The sequence below is a fragment of the Podarcis liolepis genome (assembly GCF_965112155.1).
Source record: "Podarcis liolepis genome assembly, chromosome: 5".
Taxonomy (NCBI): Eukaryota; Metazoa; Chordata; class Lepidosauria; order Squamata; family Lacertidae; genus Podarcis; species Podarcis liolepis.
The window spans coordinates 86,673,627-86,691,811 of NC_139556.1; the positions used below are offsets into that span (position 1 = coordinate 86,673,627).

General features: G+C 46.0%; 1 protein-coding gene and 1 long non-coding RNA gene across 2 annotated transcripts in view; both read right to left on the reverse strand.

Annotated features, from left to right (window-relative positions):
- LOC310707521 overlaps window positions 1-18,185 on the reverse strand; it is a 140,840-nt gene that overhangs the window by 95,950 nt on the left and 26,705 nt on the right. The gene's annotated exons all lie outside the window — the stretch shown is intronic.
- The window catches only part of GOLIM4 (golgi integral membrane protein 4), a 61,430-nt gene that overhangs the window by 19,194 nt on the left and 24,051 nt on the right, over window positions 1-18,185 (reverse strand). Inside the window, exons 2-8 of the mRNA XM_083504133.1 lie at window positions 17,775-17,849; window positions 16,115-16,164; window positions 15,182-15,235; window positions 14,222-14,372; window positions 13,926-14,008; window positions 12,307-12,390; window positions 7,301-7,468 (exon numbers count right to left, since the gene is read on the reverse strand). Of these exons, the coding sequence (XP_083360259.1) occupies window positions 7,301-7,468; window positions 12,307-12,390; window positions 13,926-14,008; window positions 14,222-14,372; window positions 15,182-15,235; window positions 16,115-16,164; window positions 17,775-17,849 (665 nt within the window). The remainder of the gene's footprint in view (window positions 1-7,300; window positions 7,469-12,306; window positions 12,391-13,925; window positions 14,009-14,221; window positions 14,373-15,181; window positions 15,236-16,114; window positions 16,165-17,774; window positions 17,850-18,185) is intronic.

Below are 18,185 nucleotides of genomic sequence, written 5' to 3' on the forward strand. Positions count from 1 at the left end.
GCTGCCAAGATAAGGAGTCTGAGAAGGCATAAATAGACTCACAGCTAAAGTAAAAGCTGGAATGGAATTTTTCCAAGCTTCTGGAGATGCTCCGTGTCCTAAGTTGGATGGGCAGAATTATGAAACCTGGGCAAAATGGTGTGAATCTTTCCTGCGTCAGTTTGGGGTGTGGCATGTTGTTTCTGAAGCCCCCCCAGTTCCTCTGACAGAGAAATGGAAATCGCAGAATTTGAAAGCGATAGACATAATAGTCCTATCTGTATCTCTTGAGGAAATTAAGACGCTGGCTGGCAACACCACTGCACGTGCAATGTGGACTGCTTTGAAAAAAGCTCGCAAGCCAGTAATCCCAGCCCAGAGTTTGACTGCATCGGAGGTCCTAGCTGTTTCCCAGAATGCGGGTGATTGCAGGGATGCTGAGGGCACCGGTTGCAAGCTGCAGGGGGAGCTGACCGTCACGTCATCCCAGGCAGCATTCCAGCCTCCAGGGGGAGCCAAGGAGTCGGCAGCTGAGAGCTCTGTTTCTCATGGGAACCAAGGCCATCGCCTTTGCAGAAGCCGGAAAGGCAAAGGTAAACAGATGCCTGCAGATGGCCAGGAGCAGAGGGAGGGTGAAGAGCCCGCGGCGCCAGGGAAAAACAAAGCGTTGTTTACTGGCACAGCTTCACCAAAGGCTAAAGGCACGTCTGCAGATGGCCAGAAGCAGGGGGGTGAGCTGCAAAAGCCCACGCCAGTGGAAAGCAAGATTTTGCTTGCTGGCACAGCTTCACCAAAGGCTAAAGGCAAGTCTGCTGGCCAGGAGCAGCAGGGGGGCAAGCTGCAAAAGCCCAAACCGCTGGAAAACAAGGGTTTGCTTGCTGTAAAGACTGCTCCAACAGCCAAAGGAAGGTTTATTGTGGACTCAGGTGCCAGCCGCCACGTTTCCAAGGACAGGCATCTCTTTATCTCCTTCAAGCCACAGGAAGGTGAGATCCACCTGGCTGATGGAAGGACGTTGCAAATTGCTGGAGTAGGGACTGTGAAACTTGCAAGTTTGCACACAACCATCAGCGGTGTACTATATGTTCCAGGCGCGGCGAGCAACTTGTTGAGCGTCCCACAGCTTACTGGGCGTGGTTTTCAGATTTCCTTCAAGAGGAGCGTCTGTGTCATCAGTAAAGGCAAAGAGGACTATTTGCATGCAAAGTTTATGGATGGTTTGTTCCATATAACTTATGATGACACTGCTATTGTTTCTAATGCTGATTCTTGTTGTGTTGCACAAACTAACAAAGTTCTTCATGCAGGTTGCATTCATGATGCGCATCGAAGATTTTGTCACCTCTCTTGGAAGGCACTGGCCAAGATGCCAGAGGTGGTTGAAGGTTTGAACATCAAACCCTGTAAATTTCACATGAAATGTGTATCTTGTGCAGAGAACAAGGTGAAGGTTGCTCCAAAAGGCAAGGAGTCTAGCAGGCAGGCTTCCAAACCCTACCAGCTAGTGCATGCGGACCTGGTTGGTCCACTAGCGCCCTCTTTAGGAGGAGCAAGGTACTTCATGATTCTGATTGATTCTTTTTCCAGGTTCATTCATGTGTATTTGCTCGAACAGAAATCGCAAGCGTTTCCGAAGTTTAAGGAATTCTGTGCTTGGTTGGAGAATGTGCACGGTAAACGTATTTCTTGCTTGTTTACTGATCGGGGCGGGGAGTTTACTTCTCAGCAGTTTGAAGCTTTCCTGACTGAGAAGGGAATCCAGCATGACATGTCAACGCCCAGATCGCCATGGATGAATGGGCTTGCGGAGAGAGCAAATCAAACATTGCTGCAAGGAATCAAAACCTTGTTGCATGATGCCAATCTCCCTGATAAGTTTTGGGGGGAAGCTCTGGGGAATTTGGTTTATACCGTTAATCGCAGATTGTCATCACCCATTGGTTGTACCCCCTATGAGAAGATGTTTGGTAAGAAACCCAACACCAAACACATGAGGATTTTTGGTTCGGACATGTGGGTACGCACACAACAAACCAACAAGCTTGGGAAGCGTGGGGCACATGGTTTGTTCATGGGGTACGAAAAAGGTGCGTACAGGGTATGGATGACTGACTCTAAGTCCATTAAGTTCACAAGGAGTGTTGAGTACAATCCTAAGTGGGGGGAAAATGTGGGAATTTTCCAGAGTTACCCAGAGGAGGATGAAGGTGATGTCAAGCAAGCAGCTAAAGATGAGAAAGCTGCTGCTGATGATGATGAGGATGAGGATGATGATGATGATGATCAGAGTTCGGATTCCAGTTCAGTGGGCGGCGCTGCTGCTGATGTCAGTGAAAGTGATGACACAGCAGACTACCAGAGCGCAAAGGCCTCAGTCAGACCATCTGATGCGTCTGACAATGAACTGGAAGAACCACTGTTCACCATTGGTCACTTTTCTCCTAAGAAAGAGGAGATGAGTCCAGAAGACTTGCGTCTAGTACGCAGATCTGAAAGGGCGACCAAGGGCAGACCTCCAAAGAGGTATGCTGATGAGTTTGCTAAGACAGCAACAGCTGTTCTTAGTAGCTCAGAGAAGGTATGGGAACCTTCAAGCTTCAAAGAGGTTCAGGAGTTAACCTCTAAAGATGCTGAGCCTTGGCTTAATGCCATGAAGGCTGAAGTTGATTCCTTGAACAGGAACCAAACTTGGGAACTGGTACCGGTAGTCCCAGGAATGAGACTGGTTGGCAGCAAATGGGTCTTCAAGGCCAAGACAGACCAGAATGGCAAGGTAGTCAGACACAAAGCCAGATTGGTTGCCAGAGGTTTTTCACAGGTACCAGGACAGGATTACCACGAGACCTACTCACCCACAGTCAAATATGAGAGCATTCGGCTGATGCTCAAGATCGCTGCGGAGGAGAAACTGCATGTTTCCCACCACGACATTAATACAGCTTTTTTGTACGGGATTTTGAATGAACAGCTGTTCATGCTTCCACCTGATGGGATGGAGATACAGAAGGGTATGGTCTGTAAACTGCGGAAATCCTTATATGGTCTCAAGCAGAGTGCCAGGTGTTGGAACACAAAACTCACTGAGACATTGCTTTCTCTAGGTTTTCACCAGGGCAAAGCTGATCCATGTGTGTTTGTCAAGGAGGAGGGGCAAAACAAACTGTATTGTTTATGTTTTGTTGATGATCTTCTGATGTTTTGGAAGAATCAGGCTTTTTACCAAAGCACCCTAGCTCAACTGAAGGAGCACTTTGACATGAAGGATCTTGGTGAGGTATCCAACTATCTTTCTCTGCAGGTGGAGAGGGACCAAGCAGGTAATTTTCTGGTACACCAAACACAGAAAATTGCTGATGTATTAACCAGGTTGAATTTGGTTGATGCAAACCCAGCAGACACACCGATGGTGACAGGTTACCAGGTAGACAGTACTGCTGAAGCGTTTTCTGACACAACGCTATACAGATGCATTCTAGGCAAGCTGAATTTCATTGCCAGATGTTCAAGACCTGACATTGCTGTAAGCTGTAATCTGCTTAGCAGACATGCCAACAATCCTACGGTTCAGGATTGGAAAGCTCTGAAGCGCATAGCCCGCTATTTGAAAGGGACTATGCACTACAGGCTGAGGTTCACCAGTCAGAAGACTGGAGGTCTTGAAATCTTTGCAGATGCAAGTTTTGGAAGTGACACCACGGATGGTACAAGCACTTCTGGTGTGTGCTACATGTACAACCACTGCCTGTTTGACTGGTTGTGCAAGAAGCAAACAACAGTGAGCCTAAGTTCCTGTGAAGCAGAACTCAATGCTCTGTCATTTTCACTCATGGATTGTGAATGGTTGATGCAACTGTTTAAGGACATCAGGGTGTCTGTGAAATGTCCTATACAAGTGTATCAAGACAATAGATCATGTTTGGCTTTGCTGAACTCGGAGAGTTGCAAGCAGAGAACCAAGTACTTGCAGATTAAGCTACATCGTGCAAGAGAGTGTATTCAGAAAGGACTGATTCAGGTGTCCTACATGGCAGGAAATGAAATTCCTGCTGATCTGTTGTCTAAGGTTGTTAACAGAGAACAACTTAAGGTTTATGTACAAAGGTTGCAATTGAGTGAACCACAGGTACAACAGGTTACACGGAAAGGGGGAGGATGTTAGGATATTTCCGTTCCACCTTAAAAGGGAGCAGGCTTTTGTAAGTTACAGAGTCTGCGCATGTCCTATTCACAGGATGTTTACGTTTTGCTGATTCCTTTCGTTTTCTCAGTCGGCTCAGACACGCTGATAGAATGGACGTGTATTCTTTTGTTCTGTTCATGTTCTAAATAAAGTCTGTAAATATGCTCTTCTGCTCTTCTGCGGTGCAAGCTTTTGACTGTGCTTTCTGCTGCTAAAGAGGGTGCACCCAGCCTAGGAATGTGGCTAGGAATTCCAAAGGCTTTGTGCCCCTAACTGTTGGATCTGCATGAGTACGGGAGGCCGATGGACGTCCAGAACTCCGGCTTGGGGGCTCATGATGGACACTATCTCCCTGGCAGTTTCCCAGGAAACCTGCGGTTTCTCTTCATATCAAGTCACCCTGCGATGGCAGCGTTTATGGAACCCATGTCTCCCAACATGTATCGCCAAGAGCTTGGGTTGATGCTTTGTGTGTTGTTTTTATATAAACAGATCAGAGACAGCCCGTCACTGTACTCGACTTTTTCTTTGTTTTGTTATTTTTTAATGAGAATAATAACCGGATTTGCCCTTTTTACATAAAAAAGTGCCGCATACAAACAAGATGACACCAGGGGGTTTAAGCTGCTTTCTTTTGCTCAAACTATAATGATGTGACATTTGGAAAGAGCAAAGATCTTCCATGCTTTATTAAGCGCAAGGATTCACTAAGGAGCCATTGCTCAACACACGTATGTGCCCATCCATATGCGAAGCCAGCAAAGGACGCAAACGTTTGCTTGCAGGCTAATCTTAAGGGAGACAAGCCTTTGCCTACAATGAACACAGCACGGACGTGAATTGCCAGGTGAAGCAGATCTGCTACACTACCTTCCCAGCAGGTGGGTCATTGTTGCTTACCAGAAGAAGGGAGAGTTGGTGGGAGGTTAGTGTGGTGCAAACCCTGCTGCCTTGCCCCTCCCAGTAAGCAAATTTGATGAGGGGGCGCTCATCAAATCTGCAGATGACACCAACCTGGGAGGGGGAGCTAATGCCACTGAAAACAGAATCAGGATTCAAGTTGACCTTAACAGAATGGAGAACTGGGCCAAAGCTAACAAAATGCCTTTCAATAGGGACAAATGTAAGGTTCTACGCATAGGAAGAGCCAGCTGCACAAATATAAGGCGGGGGACGCCTGGCTTGCCAGTAGTGCACGTGAAAAGAGATCTAGGGGTCTTAGTATGGATGGATGGCAGCTAATGGATTCAGGTTGAATCCTGATAAGACAGAAGTATTGTTTTGGGGGGACAGGGGGCGGGCAGGTGTGGAGGACTCCCTGGTCCTGAATGGGGTAACTGTGCCCCTGAAGGACTAGGTGCGCAACCTGGGAGTCATTTTGGACTCACAGCTGTCCATGGAGGCGCAGGTCAATTCTGTATCTAGGGCAGCTGCCTACCAACTCCACCTGGTACGCAGGCTGAGACCCTACTTGCCCGCAGACTGTCTCGCCAGAGTGGTGCATGCTCTAGTTATCTCCCGCTTAGACTACTGCAATGCGCTCTATGTGGGGCTACCTTTGAAGGTGACCCGGAAACTACAACTAATCCAGAATGCGGCAGCTAGACTGATGACTGGGGACCACATAACACCAGTCTTGAAGACCTACATTGGCTCCCAGTACGTTTCTGAGCACAATTCAAAGTGTTGGTATTGACCTTTAAAGCCCTAAACGGCCTCAGTCCTGTATACCTGAAGGAGCGTCTCCACCCCCATCGTTCTGCCCGGACACTGAGGTCCAGCGCCGAGGGCCTTCTGGCGGTTCCCTCATTGCGAGAAGCAAAGCTACAGGGAACCAGGCAGAGGGCCTTCTCGGTAGTGGCGCCCGCCCTGTGGAACGCCCTCCCACCAGATGTCAAAGCGATAAACAACTACCTGACATTCAGAAGACATCTTAAGGCAGCCCTGTTCAGGGAAGTTTTTAATGTGTGACATTTTAGTGTATTTTTGGTCTCTGTGGCTGGGGTACAAATAATAAATGTGGCTGGGGTACAAATAAATAAAATAATAATAATAATAATAATAATAATAATAATAATAATAATAATAATAATTTATTATTTATACCCCGCCCATCTGGCTGGGCCTCCCCAGCCACTCTGGGCGGCTTCCATAAAAACCAAAAATACAGTAAAATATCACACGTGCAATGCCAAACAAATTATTATTATTATTATCATCATCATCATCATCATTATTATTATATCACAAGCTTAACACGAGTCAACAGTTAATGCTGCTCTAGGGTGCATCAACAGAGGTCTAGTGTCCCAGTCAAGGGAAGCCAAACAGTGCTGGGTGAAGGGGTTGTAGCAGCCGAAACCATCTTCATTTTCCCAGAATGCCACTGGGCCCAGCAGCACTGAACATCGTGAAGACTGCAACAGCTGTAGCTGCAGTGATTCTCTACAGAGCATTGGGACCTGAAAAATTGTTTTCAAAAAAGGAGGCTGGCGTCAGCCACGGTGGACTCTCCAGAACTTATTTGCTGCAACATGCTGAGCATCAAGGCCAGGCCCGTGAGGGGCTCACGATTTTTATGCTGTTTTTATATTGCTCAGTATCGATTTCTGTTTTTGAAGTATTCTGTGCAAGTCACCTTGAGTCTTTCGGGGATCCCTTGAGATCAAAAGTTCAGGATACAGAGACCATAAATAAATTAAGCATTCAAATCCCAGAAAGTCAGCTTCTGTGATTCTGCTATGAACAGTTTAAACATATGAAACTAACAAATCTCACCCTCCCCTCTTGTTTGCAAATGCCATCTATCTAACCAATAAGATGCTTTTGCAACGTTAGACACAAATTTTGCTCAGCAACAGCCAATGGTACCACACAGGCTAAATTAGATCCACCGCCACCATTACTAAAAATGGAAATAGCAAAAACAGCAATGTGGGAGCACAGTGGGCAGCGACCCGGCGGCTCCGATCGGATTCGCACAGCCAGCACTGCAGTGAGAGAGAGTGAGTGAGCCAGGTAGGGGCAGAGAGCTGAGAGTGCGAGCGCGCCCCCCCCAGATGTTGCGCCCGGTGTGGCTGGCCCCCCCTGCACCCCCCACGCTACGCCACTGAGATGACTTGGCCAGTCAGCCAATATTACCTCCTTTTGCTCTTCAACCATGTCAGGGCCATGTGCTTTGGCGTCCCCTAGAGGGGAAGGCGCTGATGTCACCGGCAGGACATGTTGCTGCTCAAAATTTTCTGGCTTCTGGAAGCTAGGCATCTTTTTGAGCGTCTCCTTCAGCTGTCTGTATTCCTCCACCTGGGACTAGAATTCAAATGCAACCATTAGATATCACTGTCAGATGAACCGCTTCTTATTAAAAACTGCAGGGAAGCTGGAGGCTCCGAGGCAAGTTGGGTATTTTAGCTAAACATGCACATCCGATCAAAAACGCCCATGTGCTAAAGCGAGATCTTTTCTATGCGCCAGGGTGTGCCAATTTAATACATTACAGCAGGCATGCAAAGTCTAGCGTAAAATCCCCACAGCCCAGAAACGGGGATTAGTTTTTCATGCCACGCAGAAGAGGAACAGAACTGTCAGAAGTGAATTATTACATTTCCTTTCAACCCGTTTTTGAGGGGGCTGGGGAGGGAAATCGCAAACAGGGGGAAAGTCCCATGAACTGAAAAGATACAACCAAAAGAGAACGACCGAATGAGTGTGTGTGATGAACAATCACAAGCATCTCTTCAAACGCTTGCAAGGAAACTAGCTTCCCGTTCTTAATGGAATTGTCCAACATATGATGGAAATGAATTTATCCAGAACAAAGGTGTAGCGTTATTTCATGGGTGGTTCAGTAAAACAAAATACGCAGTGGACCAACACATTTTCCACATCAAGGCAGCATCACATGGCTGAAAGGCAAGAGATGTGATCCTACCCTTTCCAGCCTAAAAGTGATTTTGGGTGTTCGCTGCTGAAGCTTGCCACACATAGCTGCCCCATTCATAATTTTCTTCCCCATCAAGAAAGGAGAGCGGCACCATGCAGATGGGCCAGCTCTGCCTACGACCTTTGTATGGCATGCCTACACCATCATTTCCCCTATATGCAATGCTCAGGCAGTGAGCGCTGTTCCTAACGTAGCCAAAATCCTGTAAGACCTATTGCAGTCGTTAAGAGTCGTCAACAGGCTCATCTCAGCTATCTGCCAATCTCCCATTCCCACCACCCTTCTGAGTAATACCCCTCCCCACCTCCTCACTATATAGAAGGATCTGGCAACTTCTGTTTCAGTGTATCTGAAGAAGTGTGCATGCACACGAAAGCTCATACCAAGAACTAACTTAGTTGGTCTTTAAGGTGCTACTGGAAGGAATTTTTTTATGTAGCCAAAATAGCACAAGAACACAAGTAGAGCCTGCCGGATGAAACCAATGGCCTGTCTAGTCCAGCATCCTATTCTCACAGTGGCCAACTGGATGCCACGCACAACAGGCTTGGAGGAACCGCAGAGTTTGCAAAAGGAGCACACACACACACACACACACACACACACACCCCAAGACCTGAGCACACTCATGTTCACAGAAAGCCAACCAACTGTAGGGACAGGAAAACAGAAAACGGGGGCCAGGGGGTTTCAAGTTGGAGGCTGGAGACAGTCAACAATTTCAGAAGAGTTCAACAGGTTAGTTTCTAGGCGAGAATGCAAGTTCTTTTCTTTGGTCTCATGGCTGCCTTTAGAAAAACGGAACCTACACAAAAAAGCCTATGAACCTAAAGGAATTTGGGGTAGGGGGTTATGCCATAGAGAGCACAGTCTCCATCACACTGCTGGCTTCATCTCCGAAAAAGGACACCATACACATCCAAAGCGTTGTTCATTTTGCAGCAGAGCAACTCCATCCCTGTCAACAAGAAGTTTGAAACACACTGGAAGCTCTCCCTCTCCCTCTCCCTCGGTGCGTACATCCAGCACACACAACCCCCTTCATAAGCTGTGTAGTGCTAGGAGTCTGCGTGGTCTCTTCTTTTACACATGTAAACATCTCAAAGTTGGTTCTTGCCAAGTTATGAGAAGAAGTGTATGTGCCCGCTTGCAGGACCCAATTTAGATGAAGAGAGGTTTGTAAACTCATCACGGTGCAACTCAAACCAATAACCTGGAGCATTTCCCAGCAGGGTTGCGCCTGCAATGCCAAACAACAAGGCTGAGGGTGCTCTTCAAAAGGTATACTTGTGCTCACTTGAAGGACCACTTTAATATCTGCTCTGCCTTATGACGAAACAGAGTTTCCCCCACTCGACGCAGAATCAGAAAAAACCACCTTTCACCAAGGTCAGATCACTGGACCATCTACCCAGCGCTTTTCCAAGATCTTGGGCAGAGGTCTCTCTCCCACCCTTCTCCTTTCAAAAAGTGGAGACAAATGGGATGGAACCTGGGACTTTGCATGTAAAGTCTGCAGTCTACCACTGAGCTATAGATCTGGTGCTGCCTTGGAGTAAGTTCGCACTGCAAGAAGCCCCTTGGCAAACAACTGTCTCAAGTTCTTTGAGCTCCTAAAAAACAGTAAGGTTTTCTTCCCCTACTTAAGCATCCTGCCAATCCTCCCCCCCCCCCGCCCCCCGCTTTATCCTATGCAACTCAAAGCTCATCATCCATCCCCTGGGTAACTCTTAAAGTTGTATTGCTTCAATACGCTTTGCGTGGGGCTGCCTTTGAAGACACTCTGGAAACTGCAGCTAGTTTAGAGCCCTGTGCCTAGGCTGCTAAAGCGTAGGTGCCAGGCAAAAAAGGATGTTCCTTTCCTATTAACGCAAGCACTTTTAAAATAAAAAAATTAAAGCAGACTGATGTTCCCTGTCTATAGGAGGTGCTGTGAACTGAGTACCTGAGTTTATTTTAAACATGCTGTATTGGTTTGTACACTTTGTTTTATTATTATCATCACCACCATGAAATTGTACTCCCCCCGCAGTTTTGCTAGCCTCTCTGGGAAACACACCTCGATGCTGAAGGGGGATATTAAATGATGCAAAGCCCTAGCCAAGCCACTAGCCTCACCAGGTGGTGCGGGCCAAGTTGCAATCTCTTGACTTCACTTCTCTCGCAGGGCTGCTCAAGGATAAAATGAGATAACCCTGAAGCTCCTTGGAGGGTGAAGGACACACGTCACGAGAAAATTAAAAACAGGCAAGTATAGCCCAGCACTCGGAACACCATGTGGAACCACGACAAATCACCTAGCAAATCACCTCCAGGGTTTCAGGCAGGGGTTCTTCCCAGCCTTACCTGGAGTTCCCAGGGACTGGGACCTTCTGCACACCAAGCATGTGTCCCAGCACTGAGCTACAGCCCTTCCCCTTCGTTGTGCCACAGGTCTCCCATAGAAGCTTTGCTAGGTGCTTACAAGACTCTGTCTGCAGAGAAAAGGGCTGTAGCTGAGTGCACTCGAACCCTGGTGAGGGCTCATCATCGAGCCTGCCTAGTGGCAGTGAAGGCAGAGCGGAAAAGAAGGTTTCCTTTGCTGCCTCCACTGCACCCTCATTGTGCCATCTGGCAGAGCTTTTCCAGGTAGCGCGGGGCCTTTTACAGTCTAGCCCACAGGAGGTGGCAGAGCCAACAGTAGCTCGCTGTGACTTGCTTGCAAAGCATTTTGAGGATAAAATCGCATGCATCTGCGAGGACCTTTATTCTGCTCCTATTAAGGGAAAGGTAGAAGACCCCTGGACGGTTAAGTCCAGTCAAAGGCAACTATGGGGTTGTGGCGCTCATCTCGCTTTCAGGTCAAGGGAGTCGGTGTTTGTCTGCAGACAGCTTTCCAGGTCATGTGACCAGCAGGACTAAGCCACTTCTGGCACAACGGAACACTGTGACGGAGACCAGAGTGCACAGAAACACTGTTTACCTCCCTGCCACAATGGTACCTATTTATCTACTTGCACTGGTGTGCTTTCAAACTGCTAGGTTGGCAGGAGCTGGGGCAGAGCAACGGGAGCTCACCCTGTCATTGGGATTCAAACCACCAACATTCTGATCGGAAACCCCAAGAGGCTCAGTGGTTTAGACCACAGCACCACCTGCGTCCCACAGAGACTATAATTCCTCTTATAGCAGAGGAATGTGATGGAGTGTCCAGAGCGTTGCCTAGTCCTGCTATATTGGATGATTTTGTTGCATGTGTGGCTTATGGGTTTGCTTTGTTCTTAATATGTATTTTGTGGATTCATTTTGTATTTTTATGCTTTGACCCGCCTTGAGACCTTCAGATGAAGGGTGGTATACAAATTGAATATAATAATAATAGTAGTAGTAGTAGTAGTAGTAGTAATAATAATAATAATAATAATAATAATAATAATAATAATAATAATATCATCATCTCCTTTGCATGTAGAAGATCTCAGGTTCAATCCCCAGCAAATCTAAGTAGCAGTGGGAACACCGCTGTCTCTGAAATCCTGGAGAGCCACTGCGGGTCACTGTAGACACAATACCGAGCCAGAGAGACCGGTGGTCTGACTCCGCTTCCTATGTTGCAAGTCCTTAGCACAAATTTGCATGAGCTAATTTATATGCACAGGTGCTGGCTTAGGTCTCTGAGCAAACTGAGATGGAAGGTGGCTGGGGTCTCGCCAGAACTGTACTCTGCAGAATATTCAGCAGCCCTGCAAACGAAGTCACTTTTTAAAAAGGGGGTGGGGTGGGAAGGTGTATATGATCCGGGGGGACGGACCAGTGCGAAAGCTCCAGGGGCTCAGGGCCCCCCAAGGCACACCCTCACGGCCCCGCTGTATGGAAGCCGTAGCTTGTAGCCTCCTGGACAGGAAAGAAAGATGTGGTTTTTATCCATATATGCATGCATTCACTCGAGCCCATAATGGAGCTGTCAAGAAACAAAAACAATTTACTACGCTATAATTTTGGCAGAGCAGAAATCCTTCGAAGCATGCATTTCTTATCCCGAGAGGGCAGCTGGTTGTTAACCGGAGATCCCCACCCCCCACCAAAGGCGTGCATGCATAAAAGTTGTGGTCAGCAGAAATAAAAAAAGAGGGAAGAAATGTTAGGAAGGTTTTTTTAAATAGACGAAAACAAAAACACCATTCATTAAGAGCAGAGTGGATGCAAAGCCATTTTCTTGGCTGACCTGCGCAGCTTCTAGCGCACTCTTGTGGTCTTCCAGCGTCACTACAAGCTGGTCATGTTGAGAGATTAAACTCTTATGCTGCAGCTACACAAAAGAAAATGCCACCATCAAGGTTGATCCCAAATGCACTTCATCAGACACCAAGAAATAATCTTAGGATTGCCAGCAGTTTAACTGATTCAGCCCCTGCCTTTCATATAATTATTTTTTGTGTGTGTTTACATCTTACCAACACTTCAGTAAAGTTGCCTTTTTGTGCAGAAATAACTATGGTTTTTGCCTCCTGTGCTGCCCCTGTGTTTTGGCTTTGGACTGCGACCCGCCCCCCCCCCCTTTTATAGCCCCTGTGAATGGATTTGGGACTGCTGAATTTGGTTTCATCTAAAGCAGGACACTATGTAAATCTGCCATTATTGTTCCCAAGACAGAGAAAGAGGTGTTTGTTAGTGTTTGGAAACCATTTTGAATCAAGTTGGCGGACTGCGCCCTTCTGAACTGCCTTGGTTTTAACCAAACATGGCAGGAAACCAGCAAATTCATTACCCATTTATAAACCTCAGGGGTTTTTTGGTTTCTTAGAATTCCCGAGCAACACTGGGTACTTCTTCCCTGGTCTGCTACCTATTTTGGAAAGTTGTTTGCTGGTTTGCTGTGCATTTCAACACCACTTAAGCTACCACAAACAAATTTTACGTGGTAGTTTCTGAGATCAAGGTTTTGTGCGTGCTTGGATTCAAAATGGACAGCGTTTTGGATCAATTTAGTAGGCTGAATCTTTCAAAACTGCAGTACAGTGGTGCCTCACAAGACGAAATTAATTCGTTCCGCAAGTTTTTTCTTCTTGCGAGTTTTTCGTCTTGCGAAGCACAGTTTCCCATAGGAATGCATTGAAAATCAATCAATGCGTTCCTATGGAGACCGTCCGGGGACAGAGGGGAAGCGCCGCGCGCCTTCCCCTCTGTCCCCGGACCTGTTTAAAGCAAGGGGCGGCGGGGAGAAGATTGCTTCTCCCCGTTGCCGCCCCTTGGTTCAAAAGGGGTCTGGGGACAGAGGGGAAGGCATGCACGCCTTTCCCTCTGTCCCCTCTTTTGAAGCAAGGGGCGGAGGGGAGAAGATCGCTTCTCCCCGTTGCCACCCCTTGGTTCAAAAGGGGTCCGGGGAGAGAGGGGAAGGCGCACGCGCCTTCCCCTCTGTCCCCGGAGATTGCGGGGCTGGCATCGGGGAGAAGCGATCTTCTCCCCGCCGCCCCTTGCTTCAAAAGAGGTCCAGGGACAGCGGGGAAGACGCGCTGCGCTTCCCCGCTATCCCCGGAGCTTGCGGGGCAAGCTTCGTTTTGCGAAGCAAGCCCATAGGGAAATGCGTCTTGCGAAGCGGCTAAGAAAAAGAAAAACTCCTTCGTCTAGCGAGTTTTTCATCTTCCGAGGCGTTCGTCTTAATTAAAAAGTAATATCAGCACGTTTGTGCGCACATTTAAGAAAAACATACCCATCGCATCTTTCCTTCCATTAAACAAGAAAAGATCTATTTGCAACCATCATCTTATTTTTCCCAGTTGCAAACAAGGAGATTTATCTCTCTCCCTGCCCCCGACTCTTGCCTTGGGAGGCCCAAGTTCTTACCTTCACATCTTGTAGCTGAGTATGAATATCTTGGTGGGCTTTCCTCAGCTGCCTGTTCTCTTCTCGCAGATTATACATGGATTCTATTAAAAATTCAGCGCAAACAAAAATTGATCCGACAGATTTATACATAGCAGAGAGAGACACAGAGCATCCTAATTATTCACGAATTTAAATATTTGCAGTCAAGTCCTAATGGAAGCTGCGTTAATGCCAACACGGGTGGCAATTCCAGGGAATGGCCCAGCCCCTCTTCCCCCTCCCCAAAATTTAAATCAAGTAACACAGTGCTGTACCTTTCAGCTTAGAGAGCTCCTGCTCCTTCTCTTGCTGTAACTCCATATATTTTTCCTTATGATCATTGACCACTCTGTTGAAGTCATCTCCCTGCCTCCTGTGCTCCTCTTCCAGGTCTGCGTGCTGCTTCCTCAGTTCTTCATGCTGGCTCTGCAAAAAAAAAAAAAGGGGGGGGGGAAACAAGACACATCACAAGGAATTATTTATCTGACCAGCTGACAACTTATGTATTTGGACGTTCAGGGCAACCCCATCCCAGGATGAGAGCATGTTTTAACATAGGCCTGTAGAATTTCAATACTGCCATGGAGTCAGTCTAGTTAAGATGAAAACCATGAGTAGCATTAACCTTGGGTTAGTGTTGGTGGGAGTGTTAACAATGCCTTGATTTGGACATAACGCTGAACCATGGTTTACCTTTCCCTCTCCACTGGTTCATCCTTTTCAAGTTCCACAGTAAACCATGGTTAGTTTCAAACAGGAAGTGGATTTTTCCAATGTCCTCCTTGCAACCATACCATGAAGTAGAGGGGAAGGAGTAGCGTAACTGGCATAGCACTAAATTATTATTTCTGCATTACGTGCAAACCAGATCAGTGATTCAATTTGAATCTTGCCAATGTTGTAAAGTCCTCTGATGGGTCTGTTACCACCTCAGATTGTAGGTGAGGCAGATCGCTGCTTCAGAGTGTTCCCCAAGTCAAACACTTCTCGGTGTGTAGAACAACAGAAGATTAAGTGCTGGGGTACACATGTTCCAGAACAGTTTAAAATTTTGCACACAATCACTGGGAAGCAAACATTTTGCAACCAAGGCCTTCTCATGACACCCAGAAGGTCTATTGGTGTTGGAGACATCCATTTTCCCAAAATGCCAACTAGGACTGGAAGCAAAAAGTTGTCATCTTTTTCTAACTTCCCTGTTAAGACAGGATGCTTAAGAAGATGCATGTATCTACCTTCAACATCTGGTGTTGCACATTCAGTGCTCCATATCTGCTATTGGAATCTTGCTGCAAAAGAAAAAGAGTAATATATAGTTAGCTGACATACTCAGCGGCTTCCTGCATAGCTGCAGTACCTCTCTGTAAATTATAATACTAGGAAACTCGGAACTTGCCCATGGATCTACTTATAGGGCTGTCCATGTATCAGGCTAGCAGGGCACAGGACATCTTCAAGTTGCAGATTTCCCACAAACAACAGGCCAACTTTAACCCCCCAAGATGGAGGCAGAACACAGAAGAATAGAGAAAGTTTATAGGTCCTTTTAGTTCACAACGGTATGTATTGACTGATAGTAGCTCTTCCGAGTTTCATGCCCAGCCCAACTTAGTGATCCCAGGGGTTGAACCCAAGACTTCCTGCAAGCAAAGCAGATCCTCCGCCATTGAGCTACAAAGGTGTCAAACTCTGGAGTGGAAGCAGTAGCAAAGCCTCAGCAATTTTCTTAGACATCCCGACATCACTCTCCACCTCCAGAACATGCAAGTTGCACTTCCCCTTTGTCTCCATGTCTGTAGGAAGGGAATCAAAAGCTCCCGCTGTTTAACTTCAAGCGTCCAAAAATCGCCCCCTCCAAATTAAATTGGTCTGGGGGAAAAAACACTTTTTCTGAAGCAAGAAACAGACCCAGCAAATCTACCAGGGGGAAACCTCAGTAACCATTGGATAGCCTTATCCTTTGTGAATTTGTTTAATAAGACTCCTTAAGCCTCGTAGGACAAGTCAACCTCCAAGTAATCTTACTTCTTGTGAATTATAATTATGTACGTTTTCCGTTTTCTTCATAACTTGGAACAGGTTAAATGTTAAGAGCATTCTTAACTCCATTATCAGTTCAGCTTATGCAATAAGCAGAAACATCTTGTTCATTACTTCTGCACACTTACCCTTCCTTTATTTAGTGTTTCTTGTGCTTCTAATTTATAAACAAGAAAGTCTAAAAAACAAAAAGGAAGAGAAAATGATGTTAAAAGGCTAAAGTCTATTTATATTTATAATCTCCATCTATACAGCTATCAGGGCGGCTTGCAATGTGTTTAAACATTTAAAAGGCATACAATAAATCAACTGCAAAAACAATAAAACACATCCAAGAGACAAAGTCAAAACATCTCTGCATACAGGTGGTATCAGTCTAAGCTGCTATATCCTTAATTAGGAAGATGAGTTGCTAATTGGAAAGATGGCCTAAACAGGCTGAACAATGAAACCATCTTGCTGTTTTGAGGAAGAAACCTTCTGCATCTCTCCCCCAGACAAAAGAAATGCAGAAAATCTCTTCAACAATACAGAAAGGTGAATTCATTCTTCATCTCCATTTAGGTCATCCGTGGTCAAGAAAGACAAGTTCAAGAGTCCCTCTGGGTATCTCAGTCCAATGAAGGCGTTGTTCATTAATCATAGCATTGCATTATTTTAAGTCAGTGTAACTAAGTCCCATTCAGAGTAGCCCCACTAAAATTAACAGACATTGCTAACTTAGGGCCATTAATGTCAATGGGTCTTCTCGTGAGCTGAATACAACCTTTTGCTACGGACTCTGCTGAGGCTGTTAGTTTACACATTCAGCTACTAGGAGAGTCTTCTTCAGGCATTTGTTGTGCACACGTAAAGAGGCAAGTGAGAGCACCTGGGACAAGCCAAGTCTCCACAATTATGCTACATGCATAGACACAAGCAACACATAATCCATGTTAGTGGGAAGGTTTACTTGTCCTTAGGGTTTCCAATATGGAGATAGGAACCCCGATCAACCACAGACCCAAGTGGGCGGAGCCAATCACCTGTCAATCGCCTGACATCATGGGATGCCAGGCATGTGCCGTGACATCAGGGATTTCCCATCACACACAGAAATATTAAAGCCACAGCTGCAAAGGAAGAACTGGGAGGGCAAATCAGGCTTGGGAAGGTGGGCATGGACTTATCCAAAACAGCCTCACAGGCCAAATCCAGAGACCTGGGGGGCCTGAAACCCACCACTGGAATAAGGATATACCAGGACTGACTTATTAAGCCTGTGCTACAACTCAGAGATGCTGCGGTATCTCAGAAGTGCCAACATGACCCAGAAAGCACAGCCCTAGCCGAATGAGCAATGGTTATAATGGGATGCCAGGAGACACTGTTACCTGAATTATGCCATAATCTGCAAAGAGTGTTTGCCTATTGTTCTGAGTACTGGCCAGGAAATATATCCATAGGTATTAACTGTAGAAATATAAATGTGTTTTTGAGTGCAAGAATCAAAACTTTATTTTGGGAAAACACTCATATAGTCAGATGGAGTTTTGTTGCTGTTGTCCTTGTCCACTAGATGGCAGTAAAAACTCATTAAGAAACTCCAGAGATTTGATCGCTCCGAAGCAAAATAGCCAATTCTTATTTTCAAAAATGTTTGGCAAAGCATAACCTATTTTAAAGGAGTCTTGAAAACCGTGATGGCCCTGAATGCAACACAGTGTTCCTGTAATAACAATACAAGTAGGAACAACATTTCTCCTGTTTCCTATCCTTTTTCTTTTTGTGAAAAGTAAAATCTTTTACCTTCTTTTGCTTTCTTATGTTCAAGCCTTTCTTTCTGCAAAGATTTCTCTAATCTTGACCGGTGCTCATATACAACTGAAAAAGGAAAAAATAAATAAACTGGATGTAAATGAGGAGTAGTTCAACAGGTAACAAAATATGTGTGTGTATCCATTTTGAAAACGTAATAAAAATATTAATAATAAACGGATGTACAAGGAATAGGAGGGAAGGAATCCATAACAAAATCAGCAAAAGAAAGTTCTCAGGAACTATCGTTGAAGTTGCACAAACCATGCAATTTGTGCATCGACAATGTGGCCTTTGGGAAATTACAGGTTGCATGCATCCATGTAGCCAAAAGCTTCCCACCTTTACAACCTGATAGCATTACAAGAACAAACCATCTGTGTTAACCATTTGAATGAACTT